The sequence below is a fragment of the Coregonus clupeaformis genome, unplaced genomic scaffold (genome assembly GCF_020615455.1).
Source record: "Coregonus clupeaformis isolate EN_2021a unplaced genomic scaffold, ASM2061545v1 scaf3406, whole genome shotgun sequence".
Taxonomy (NCBI): Eukaryota; Metazoa; Chordata; class Actinopteri; order Salmoniformes; family Salmonidae; genus Coregonus; species Coregonus clupeaformis.
In genome coordinates, this window is record NW_025536860.1 from 5,264 (window position 1) to 18,335 (window position 13,072).

At 45.3% G+C, this 13,072-nt stretch overlaps 1 protein-coding gene across 1 annotated transcript; it reads left to right on the forward strand.

Annotated features, from left to right (window-relative positions):
* Positions 1-377: 377 nt before the first annotated feature.
* LOC123489883 (pro-interleukin-16-like) lies at positions 378-12,015 on the forward strand. Its single transcript, XM_045220232.1, has 10 exons — positions 378-390; positions 517-637; positions 913-1,041; positions 1,107-1,725; positions 4,108-4,270; positions 4,990-5,246; positions 9,179-9,280; positions 9,735-9,999; positions 10,260-10,388; positions 11,134-12,015. The coding sequence occupies exons 1-10, from the start codon at positions 378-380 to the stop codon at positions 11,310-11,312; spliced, it is 1,977 nt and encodes a 658-aa protein (XP_045076167.1). The 3' UTR covers positions 11,313-12,015.
* Positions 12,016-13,072: the final 1,057 nt, after the last annotated feature.

Here is a 13,072-nt window from a genome sequence, read left to right on the forward strand (position 1 = left end):
TGCAGTGAGGGTAGTGTGAGTCTAGCTCATTGTGAAGCACTTGTATCTCTCCTCCTCTTAGATTGTGTTTCCTGTGTTGTGTCTGTGTTCAGGTGCTGAGTCTGCCCTCCACCTCTGCTCCCAGAGTAAGAGGCCGGGCCTGAGGAGGCAGGCTCGCGTGGAGCAGCTCACCCCAGAAAAGCTTCACGACCCTGGGTTAGGATCTCCGACAGCCCCCTGATCTTGGAGGTCCTGGAGACCCCATCACAACCAGAGTCCGAATCATCCGAGCCCACACCAACACAACACACACTCCCACAATAGCACACATCAACAACAAACACACCATCTCAGCTCACACCACGAGCGCAACACACACTCCATCCCAACCAGTCGCCATGAGCCAAAGGAGTGAGTTTCCTGAGCTTCCTGAACTCAACAGTACTTCCGACCACCACACCACCCCAGACCCCACCACCCCCCTCCACCCCTGCCTCCCTAATCTCCACCCCTAGCCCAATGACTGAGGACCCCCAGGGGTGAGGAAGGCCCCGGTTGCCCCCAAGCCTATGTGGAACCGTCAGAGCCTCAGGAGTATCAGGAACGGGAGGCCCCAGCCGGAGCTGGCCAAACCCCTGGACAACAGAGGCGGTGGAACGTGCGTAGTGTTTCTCCATAACATTTATCTTTGTCTTTGTTTTATAGCAATGTATAAAAGGCGGTTTAGTCTTGCCTGAGATCTGAAGACTTGTGTTAGCGCCTAAAGCGTACACCTTTATTTCAGTGGGTTAAGGTGGTGTTGAAGTGTATAGGTGACCTGGGTTTGATTCCCAGTGTTGTGTGTTCATGAGTTATAAGCCAACAACAATTTCTGTCTCATGTAAATTGTCCAGGTTGATGGACAATAACGTTTTTAAATGTGTATTTCAACAGCACCTTCGGGGTAAGTCTACGGCCCACCTCCTCTGCAGCCAACCTGTCAATCAAGCAGAAGATCCATTCATTTGAGACCTTCTCTAGTCCTGAGGGTAAGGGTCAGGAGAGGTGGGGCAACAACAGGAGGCCCCCTATCCCCTCCACCTCCCTCCCTCTGAAGGACAAGGCACCCATCAGGAGTGACCCCCTCTCTTAGAGGAGAATGGTACAATCCAACATGACATGGGCAAAGGAGCCAAAGTGACCTCTCCAATCTCTGACGAGGAAAAGGACGGAAGGGTGTCCTCTTCTCCCCATGCAGCCTCTCCTCACTCCACCCATCCTCCCTCTCCTGCCTCCCACCCTTCTCCTCCAACCTGCTTTTCTCTTCTTCCGACCCCCCACCCTGCCTCGGAGCTCCAGACCCCAGTGGAGCTCCAGACCCCAGTGGAAGAGACAACAGACACCAATACAGAAATCTCTGACTCACCATCCCCCGAGGACACCACCACCACCCCATCCACCCTAGAGGCATCTCTCCCCGAGGCCGACCCAGAAACAGAGCCCCTGGATGAGGCTGTGGAGGCCTCCGTCTCCCCCTCTGGCCCGGTGCCCAGGAGGTCCAGCAGCTCCAAGGGAGAAAGCCTTGGTCCACTACAACCACCAGAGGAGGGGGAGGGAGACCAGAGCCATGCCCAGGCTCAGGGCAAGCAGGCCAGCCTGCGGACGCGTAGCCTTCCCCTGCCTGCCTCTCCCTCCCCAGATGGGTCAACAACTCTAAGAGGACTGGAGGGAGAGAGCCTGGGGAAGATACTTTCCTTCAGTAAACAGGTGCGTCTTTGGTCACACTTTACATTACATCACATTGTCCAAGTGTAAATTGTAAAATGTCCAATAAAATGTATGAAATGTATGAAATGTCACACAAGCTTCATACCAGCTGAATAACCCATGTAATTACTCTGTAACAGGTAAGTGCATGCAATACATTTGTAGCTGTCATTTAGTGTGTGGATTGTGCGCACCTGCGACACTTGGCAATAGTTTGTTTGGGATACAATATAATTTATATATTATTCTGTTATATTTCATTATATTCTTACTGTAAAATATATGTGTGTTGACCGTGGTAAGGGCACAGGAATATAAATGTCTTGTCTGCTAAATGAACAAATGAACTACAGGCTATCCCACTGGGCACAGACGTCAATTTAACATCAAATCAACGTCTATAACGTGGAAATGACGTGGAAATAACGTGGAAACAACATTAATTTAAACACTGTGTGCCCAGTGGGATGCCATCGGCATGGTGCATAGCCAGACTAAGCACCGTAACATACAGTCAACTCATCTATTCTGTTCTTTTGAATTCGTTTTTTTTCCCACCTCAATTTTCTTAGATAAAATGCTTATTATTCTCATATAGTGTTGTGAAGAGATAATGATTTAAGTGGTTCATTATGTTGATCATGTCCTTGAGATAGTAATTAATAATAATAATAAATAATTTGGTACATTACGGTGTAGGCTGCTGATGGCAATAAGTGTCGGCAGACATTGAATTTGAAGTCGATTCACCCGGTTGGGATTGGGCAACTTATTTTGGACTAATTGGATAATTCCTTTAGACTATTATAGTATGAACACGTGAGAATTGTTTGCCACATGGTGTAAGAAGGTGCCTCCTGAGGTGGGATGAAGGATAGAAAAGAACAGCAGGGCCCTAACCATAACATGTTTTATACTCTGCTCTACTCTGCTCTACTCTACTCTACTCTACTCTACTCTACTCTGCTCTACTCTGCTCTACTCTACTCTACTCTACTCTGCTCTGCTCTACTCTACTCTACTCTACTCTACTCTGCTCTGCTCTGCTCTGCTCTGCTCTACTCTACTCTACTCTACTCTGCTCTACTCTGCTCTGCTCTACTCTACTCTACTCTGCTCTACTCTACTCTACTCTACTCTGCTCTGCTCTGCTCTGCTCTGCTCTGCTCTGCTCTGCTCTACTCTACTCTACTCTGCTCTGCTCTGCTCTGCTCTGCTCTGCTCTGCTCTACTCTACTCTACTCTGCTCTGCTCTGCTCTGCTCTGCTCTGCTCTACTCTACTCTGCTCTGCTCTGCTCTGCTCTGCTCTGCTCTACTCTGCTCTGCTCTGCTCTGCTCTGCTCTGCTCTGCTCTACTCTACTCTACTCTGCTCTGCTCTGCTCTACTCTACTCTACTCTACTCTACTCTACTCTACTCTACTCTGCTCTGCTCTACTCTACTCTACTCTACTCTACTCTACTCTACTCTGCTCTGCTCTGCTCTGCTCTACTCTACTCTGCTCTACTCTACTCTACTCTGCTCTACTCTACTCTACTCTGCTCTACTCTACTCTGCTCTACTCTGCTCTGCTCTGCTCTACTCTACTCTGCTCTATTCTGCTCTACTCTACTCTGCTCTATTCTACTCTACTCTACTCTGCTCTGCTCTGCTCTACTCTGCTCTACTCTACTCTACTCTGCTCTACTCTATTCTACTCTGCTCTGCTCTGCTCTGCTCTGCTCTGCTCTACTCTACTCTGCTCTATTCTACTCTACTCTACTCTACTCTGCTCTGCTCTGCTCTACTCTACTCTACTCTACTCTGCTCTGCTCTGCTCTACTCTACTCTACTCTACTCTACTCTGCTCTATTCTACTCTACTCTACTCTGTTCTATTCTACTCTACTCTACTCTACTCTACTCTACTCTACTCTACTCGGCTCTGCTCTGCTCTACTCTACTCTGCTCTGCTCTGCTCTGCTCTGCTCTACTCTACTCTACTCTACTCTACTCTGCTCTGCTCTATTCTACTCTACTCTACTCTACTCTACTCTACTCTACTCTACTCTGCTCTATTCTACTCTACTCTACTCTACTCTACTCTGCTCTGCTCTGCTCTGCTCTGCTCTGCTCTACTCTACTCTGCTCTGCTCTACTCTATTCTACTCTACTCTGCTCTACTCTACTCTACTCTACTCTGCTCTACTCTACTCTGCTCTATTCTACTCTACTCTACTCTGCTCTACTCTACTCTGCTCTGCTCTACTCTACTATACTCTACTATACTCTACTCTACTCTACTCTACTCTACTCTGCTCTGCTCTGCTCTGCTCTACTCTACTCTACTCTACTCTACTCTACTCTACTCTACTCTACTCTACTCTACTCTACTCTACTCCAGGTGTCCCATGCCCTGATGCGTTCCATGCACTCCCTACTCCCCTCCCCCTGTCCAACTGTGCCGGGTAACCCTGGGTCAGACCCTCCCCCTGCATCCCCTCTAGTCAGCAGCCCGGAGGAGCCCGACCCGGCCCAGAACACCCCCCTCTCCCCTGGCCCCGACAGCAACGAATAGCTTCTCTGTCAGGTAAAAACTCTCTGAAAAACATCAACATACAGCATATTCTAGGGTTGGGGTCAATTCCATTACAATCAATTCAGGAAGTAAAATGAAGTTCATATTCCAGTTTTTCTCAATGCTTCTCTATTTAGGAAGTTGGAATTTCAGTTTACTTCCTAAATTGATGTAATTGAAATGGAATTGACCCTACCCTGGTATATACAGCATATTCTCGGTTTCAATGACTGACACCACACAGCTGTACACACACTACCACTCAGGTGATTGGATGAGAAGGTATAAATATACACTGATTTCACAAGAGCTGAAAATAGTCTAGTATGTCTACAGACATACACTGTAGTAGTGCTTGCTATGAAAAAAAGTAAGATAGCACTGGAAGTCAGATTCTGCAAAGGGGAGATGGCTTTGGCATGTTTTAGATCAAATGTTTTAGATCAAATCTTACTGTGTTTTGTCCCTGCTTCACAGTGCTTAATACAACCTTGGCAGTATCATCTTTAGTAAGAGGAAGTATGAACACAGGAAGTTGCACGTCTTATTCCTGTTATGTGTGATTATGTCTAAGGTGTTAATCTGACTGAAACCCTCTCAGAGTTGAGTCTGTAACAGATTGACAATGTTAAAACATAAATCTCTATTTATTTTTCATACAGTGAAATGCATGATTATGAGAGTAGCTACGACGAACCTGTAATACAGAATGTGTGTGTGTGAGAGAGTGTAATCTGTATGTGACCAGTCAGTCAGTGTGTCAGTTGAACTCTGTTTGCTTCCTTATTCCTCTCAGCCTATCTGATCTGAGGCAGTGTACCATTGAGCGGGGGGAGGAGGGAAGGGACCTGGTCTCACGCCCATCCCTGTCAGCATGTGCCCACTCTGTCATATCAGCCATCCCTCCACAGCAGATACAGACCATGATCCAGGAAGTGAAAGCTCTGGATGAGGAAACTCTGAAGGTGAGACTTTATCTGTCTGTCTGTCAGTCTGTCTGTCTGTACGGCATGTCTGCTTCATTGTTTTTATTTTTATTTGGAGGACCATCCACCTCTTCCTCCCTAGAAGGGCCTCACTGACTGTACAGTGAGGGAAAAACGTATTTGATCCCCTGCTGATTTTGTACGTTTGCCCCACTGACAAAGACATGATCAGTCTATAATTTTAATGGTAAGTTTATTTGAACAGTGGAGACAGAATAACAACAACAAAAATCCAGAAAAACACATGTCAAAATGTTATAAATGTATTTGCATTTTAATGAGGGAAATAAGTATTTGACCCCTCTGCAAAACATGACTTAGTACTTGGTGGCAAAACCCTTGTTGGCAATCACAGAGGTCAGACGTTTCTTGTAGTTGGCCACCAGGTTTGCACACATCTCAGGGAGGGATTTTGTCCCACCCCTCTTTGCAGATCTTCTCCAAGTCATTAAAGGTTTCGAGGCTGACGTTTGGCAACTCGAACCTTCAGCTCCCTCCACAGATTTTCTATGGGATTAAGGTCTGGAGACTGGCTAGGCCACTCCAGGACCTTAATGTGCTTCTTCTTGAGCCACTCCTTTGTTGCCTTGGCCGTGTGTTTTGGGTCATTGTCATGCCGGAATACCCATCCACAACCCATTTTCAATGCCCTGGCTGAGGGAAGGAGGTTCTTACCCAAGATTTGATGGTACATGGCGCCGTCCATCGTCCCTTTGATGTGGTGAAGTTGTCCTGTCCACTTAGCAGAAAAACACCCCCAAAGCATAATGTTTCCACCTCCATGTTTGACGGTGGTGATGGTGTTCTTGGGATCATAGGGCATTCCTCCTCCTCCAAACACGGCGGAGTTGAGTTGATGCCAAAGAGCTCGATTTTGGTCTCATCTGACCACAACACTTTCACCCAGTTCTCCTCTGAATCATTCAGATATTCATTGGCAAACTTCAGACGGGCCTGTATATGTGCTTTCTTGAGCAGGGGGACCTTGCGGGCGCTGCAGGATTTCAGTCCTTCACGGCATAGTGTGTTACCAATTGTTTTCTTGGTGACTATGGTCCCAGCTGCCTTGAGATCATTGACAAGATCCTCCCGTGTAGTTCTGGGCTGATTCCTCACCGTTCTCATGATCATTGCAACCCACGAGGTGAGATCTTGCATGGAGCCCCAGGCTGAGGGAGATTGACAGTTCTTTTGTGTTTCTTCCATTTGCGAATAATCACACCAACTGTTGTCACCTTCTCACCAAGCTGCTTGGCTATGGTCTTGTAGCCCATTCCAGCCTTGTATAGGTCTACAATCTTGTCCCTGACATCCTTGGAGAGCTCTTTGGTCTTGGCCATGGTGGAGAGTTTGGAATCTGATTGATTGATTGCTTCTGTGGACAGGTGTCTTTTATACAGGTAACAAGCTGAGATTAGGAGCACTCCCTTTAATCTCAACTCGTTACCTGTATAAAAGACACCTGGGAGCCAGAAATCTTTCTGATTGACAGGGGGTCAAATACTTATTTCCCTCATTAAAATGCAAATCTATTCATAACATTTGTGTTGTTATTCTGTCTCTCACTGTTCAAATAAACATACCATTACAATTATAGACTGATCATTTCTTTGTCAGTGGGCAAACGTACAAAATCAGCAGGGGATCAACTACTTTTTTCCCTCACTGTATTATGATGTAAAATACTGATGTTCCCCACATCAACACCACATTAACACCACCACAGTAACACCACATCAACACCACATCAACACCACATTAACACAATATCAACACCACATCAACACCACATCAACACCACATCAACACCACATCAACATCACAGTAACACCACATCAACACCACATCAATACCACAGTAACACAACATTAACACAACATTAACACCACATTAACACCCAGTCATGACAGACTGTCAACTCTTACTGTTGATTATCTCTCAACTGTGGTCTACTCTCTAAGAGGTCATATCCCAAATCCAAATACACAACATAAAATAATGGGTTTTAAAACCCCTTTATCAGTATCTATACCCCTGAGTCCAAGGCTGCATCCCAAATGACATGCTAGTCCCTTTATAGTGCGTTACTTTTGACCAGGGCCCATAAGTCTCTGGATAACAGGGTGCCATGTGGGAAGCATGGTAAGAGCTGCTCTCTCATGCATTACTCACCACTGGCTTCTGCAAAACAACAAGCCCGTATGAATGAGCTACTGGACTGGAGGGACCATTAAGGATTACGTTAGAGTGCTCAGCTGCAGATATGTGTCTGTGTGTGTGTGTGTGTGTGTGTGTGTGTGTGTGTGTGTGTGTGTGTGTGTGTGTGTGTGTGTGTGTGTGAGTGTGTCTGGCTGTGTGTGTGTGTGTGTGTGTGAATGTGTCTGTGTGTGTGTGGGTGAGTGTGTTTGTGTGTGTGAGTGTGTCTGTGTGTGTGTGTGTGTGTGTGTGAATGTGTCTGTGTGTGTGAGTCTGTATGTCTGTGTGTGTGTGAGTGTGTATTAAGAGGCTTTCAGGGAGGACAGAGTATCACAGTGTGTATTAAGAGGCTTTCAGGGAGGACAGAGTATCACAGTGTGTATTAAGAGGCTTTCAGGGTGGACAGAGTATCACAGTGTGTATTAAGAGGCTTTCAGGGTGGACAGAGTATCACAGTGTGTATTAAGAGGCTTTCAGGGAGGACAGAATATCACAGTGTGTATTAAGAGGCTTTCAGGGTGGACAGAGTATCACAGTGTGTATTAAGAGGCTTTCAGGGAGGACAGAGTATCACAGTGTGTATTAAGAGGCTTTCAGGGAGGACAGAGTATCACAGCGTGTATTAAGAGGCTTTCAGGGAGGACAGAGTATCAGTGTGTATTAAGAGGCTTTCAGGGTGGACAGAGTATCACAGTGTGTATTAAGAGGCTTTCAGGAGGACAGAGTATCACAGTGTGTATTAAGAGGCTTTCAGGGAGGACAGAGTATCACAGTGTGTATTAAGAGGCTTTCAGGGAGGACAGAGTATCACAGTGTGTATTAAGAGGCTTTCAGGGAGGACAGAGTATCAGTGTGTATTAAGAGGCTTTCAGGGTGGACAGAGTATCACAGTGTGTATTAAGAGGCTTTCAGGGAGGACAGAGTATCAGTGTGTATTAAGAGGCTTTCAGGGTGGACAGAGTATCACAGTGTGTATTGTGTTTCTGTTCTTCATTTCCGTTCTGTGAGGCAATCAAAGCTTTTGTCTACGCAAGCACGCACGAACACACACACACACACACACACACACACACACACACACACAGACCTCTCTCAAAGGACCACTTGGCTCTGTGCATCTGTATGCATTTCCTTTCTCGATAAGTCATTACCGCACTCTTACTACAATGTGTGACTGTGTGTGTGTCTGTTTGTGTGTGTGTGTGTGTGTCTGGTGTGTGTTTACGTGTGTGTGTAAAGGCCGGAGGTGAGGGCGAGACACTTGGTCCCCCTCAGCTCTCTCACAGACATACAATCATCTGGAAATCATCAACAACAGCTGGGGTTTAATAATCAAACTGAGAGACTGTATCTCTGTGAATGCACATGAATCGTCTGACTAACGTCATAAAGTATTAATCGTCCCAGAGTAACAATGTTGCTGATCTAAGAATAGTTTAGTCTTTTAGATCATAGTGAATAAGATTACATGGACAGGGGGGACCTGAACATAGATCAGTACTCCTACACTTAATAGATTTGAACAAGAACTTAAGGCCCAAAGTCCCAAATGGCCAAAATGTGTTATCAATGTTATAAATATAACTAGAATAATTTGAAATCAATGCAAAAATCACTAGGCCAGCAGTAAAATTCTAAAGTGAACAAAAAAAGATGAAAACATTATTTTGAGTGTTAGAATGAAAGAGATTACATCTTTCCTTCCCTCTTTCTAGCAATTTGAGCACATCCACGTGGTGATTCTGCACAAGGAGGAAGGAGCAGGTCTGGGTTTCAGCATCGCTGGTGGGATAGACCTGGAGAGCAAGGCCACCACAGTGAGTATACTGTGGACTCTGTAACCATACTGAAAGGCCCACCACATAACTATAACCCAATCACACTCTAAGGTCATGCTAGAGCAGATGAAAAGTGATGATATCGTCAGAATTTATGTTAAAGATTGTATTTCTATGTCATGTGTGCTATCTGGGGGAGTTGAGAATTCTGCAGAAGACACGTTTCTGTTGTTCACTGTAACATACTGTATGGACAATAAAGTTGTATTGTATTGTACAACATACAGTGTCTGTCTTGTTAGGCGTATGATTTTGGACTTAAAGATTAAAGATAGGATCCCATGGCTATAAATCCCTGATACTGTCCTTTCTAGCATGGCCAGATAGTGGCAACTCTACAAAATGTCTGCCGCCTGCTCCACCAATCAAGGCGAAGTGCTTAGAATGGGAAAGTCCATTGTTAACGCTCTGGTGACATTCCTCCCTCCCCCAGGTGCATCGTGTTTTCCCCCATGGCCTGGCGGCTCAAGAGGGGACCGTGGAGAAGGGTGACGAGGTGCTGTCCATCAACGGCCAGACACTAAGGGGCGCGACACACGCCGATGCCACCGCCACACTGCGCCAGGCCCGCACCATGAGACTGGCCGTGGTGGTGGTGAGCAAGGGGAGAGAGGGAGGAGGAGGAGGAGGAGAAGAAGGAGGGAACAAGGCTGGTGATCCCTCTATCAGCAGTAGCAGTACAGACCTCAACCCTACAGGTGAGTAGAAGGTGATCAGACAAGTTCACCTAGTAAGACAGCACACCCAAAACCGTGTGGTCCCAATGTGTAGGTGTGTGTGCGTGCACATCAAATCAAATCAAATTTTATTGGTTGCAAACACAGATTTAGCAGATGTTATTGTGGATGTAGCAAAATGCTTGCATTTGTGGCTGTATCATACAGTGTATGTACTGTATGTATACGTTGGTTGTTCATTCGCTCTCTCTCTCTCGCTCTCTCTCTCGCTCTGTCTGTAGTGGAGGATGGGGGAGCCATGCTGACTGTGGAGCTGGAGACAGGAGGAGGGGGCGTGGGGTTCAGTTTGGAAGGAGGGAAAGGATCTATCCATGGAGACAGGCCTCTGGTCCTCAACAGGATCTTTAAAGGTACAGTACTATCCACAGAGACAGGTCTCTGGTCATCAACGGGATCTTTAAAGGTACAGTACTATCCATAGAGACAGGTCTCTGGTCATCAACAGGATCTTTAAAGGTACAGTACTATCCACAGATACAGGTCTCTGGTCATCAACAGGATCTTTAAAGGTACAGTACTATCCACAGAGACAGGTCTCTGGTCATCAACAGGATCTTTAAAGGTACAGTACTATCCACAGGAGTAAAAGGGATAGTTCACAAAAAAGTTAATATTTGGAGACAGTGGCCAGGTAAACAAAACCAAAGCATGGATTGCTGCCTTACCATGTCCCTAAACCCTTACAGGGTAAGGAAACCGATATATCATTTTGTAATTTGGGTGAACTTTAAAAAGCAATAATGTGCCATTTAGCAGACACTGTTATCCAAGTGACTTACAGTAGTGTGTGCATACATTTTTAGTATGGGTGACCACAGCAGGAATCAAACCAACGATCTTGACGTTACAAGTACCATGCTCTACCAGCTGAGCCACACAGGACCTGTTCTTAACACGTTTAACAATTGATTTTATGGTTAGAAAAGTTGTGATGTCACAGAAAGTAGGAGAGCATGCAAACAACGCAGAGAAATACAGTTTTATAAGCTTACATTTTTATAAAATGGGGGAGGGGAAGCTGATCCCAGATCTGCAGCTAGGGGAAACTTTACCCCAGACCAATGTGTGACAGTGTGTTCTCCTGCTCCCTGATAGGTGGCGCTGCGGAGCAGAGTGGGTTGCAGTCTGGCGATGAACTGCTGCAGGTCCAGAGCTCCTCCCTCCAGGAGCTGAGCCGCTTCGAGGCCTGGAACATCGTCAAGGCTCTGCCTGAGGGGCATATCACTCTAGTCATCCGGAGGAGGAAGGAGGATGAGGCAGAAAGCTCTGCCTGAGGGGCATCTCACTGTAGTTAACAGGAGGAGGAAGGAGGAGGAGACTGAGGAGTTAGCCCTAGACACTGTTTACACTTAATTGGTATCCAGATACAATCGATCACAATTACACTTCTCAAAAAATTTGGGAACAATTAGAATGTGGACAAGATCAGGACAAATGACTCATATTAGCACCAGGTATAAACGGGGCTATTGATTCTCAAGATGTGGCCACATTTATGGACAGGTGTCCGCGATTAAAATACCTATTGTGATTGGATTGTGATCAGATCTTCCTGACCACCTCCGGAGGTAGTCAGGCACACACTGTGTCTGGGTATCTTACAAGTGTAGATGGATGTGGACAGTGAAACCATTTAAATCATCATTATCCGGCCCTCTAAAACCATTGACAGGTGGGGCCATTGTCTTATGGCATCAATATGTGTCTTTAAATAAATAAATAAATATTATTTTGAAAGAATATCTGTGGAATAATTTCCATACAGGGAGGGACCAGTAAATCTGGTCACCATGTGGACACAGTGGACGGCTAAGAGACACATTTTAATACAACGTGTCGATGCAATGGCAGAAATGTGGCCACTATCAGAATGTGGACAACGGCCTCGATTCAATCCGTATCGCTGAAGTTCAGCGTTATAGCACAATTGAAAATTAAAGGTAATTTCCGATTGAGCCGACATATGCAGCGTTTACCGTGAATGCATTCTCTGCCTTTATATTTCAATCATGCTGAAGTGCAGGTCTTCAGCGCTACGGATTGAATAGAGCCCTAGCACGCAAGTTAGCACCAGGTATAAACAGGGCCAACTGGAACACAAATCAACCGCAAGCCATCATACCATTTCATATGAGCACTATTAACATACTGTAATTATGAATATAATATCTATATTCTAGATCAAATCATATTGCAATGAAGATCAGGGACTGTTGCTGTAGAGAGCGGTGAGTTGACAGGTGCTTTGCTCTGACTGCCTTCCTACACCCAGAACTTCTAGATCAGGGACCACAGTGAATTTGAGATTTGCACAGATATACAGTATTTACATGAAGGAAGGGAGAGACATTCCATTGCTTTTGGCTGTTAGAAATAGTGTACAATACTGTAATGTAGTCCAAAAGATTTTGACACTGATACAAAATATTTAAAATGGGATTTGCGTTTTTCATGGAATATTGTGGTATTGCGCTTGATGTTGGAATCATTATTTAGACCAAAGACTATGAGTTGGATTTAATCCATATCGCGGAAGATCAGCATCAAAATGTAAAGTTAATTTCCATTTACCATGAATGCAGTCTCCGCGACCACAGGGACATTGCCTTTAATTGTAAATCACGCTATAAAGCGGATCTTCAGCCCTACGGATTTAATAGAGCCCCTTAATTTGTTTATTAGATGACAATGGAAGAATCTCAATTGCATTCTCCTCGCGTCCTCTCTCCTTCTGAAAAACCATTGGATGAGAAAGCCAGAGGTCCCGCCCCTCTGACCTTATCCTCCAATTGGTTTTGAGAAGGAATCCAGGCGAGAGGACGCGAGGAGAATGTAATTGAGATTCTCCCAATGAGTCAAACCAAAGATATAACTAAACTGGAGCAAATGTTCACCTTGTTTTGTCACCTAATTTAATATTGAGGAAAAACACAGGGTGTGAACATTTTGTACCAAAATCTATTGGAATATAGATACTTAAAACTCTGTATAATATTGGTACTAAAGCTTTTTCCTCAAGATACATTATATTAAT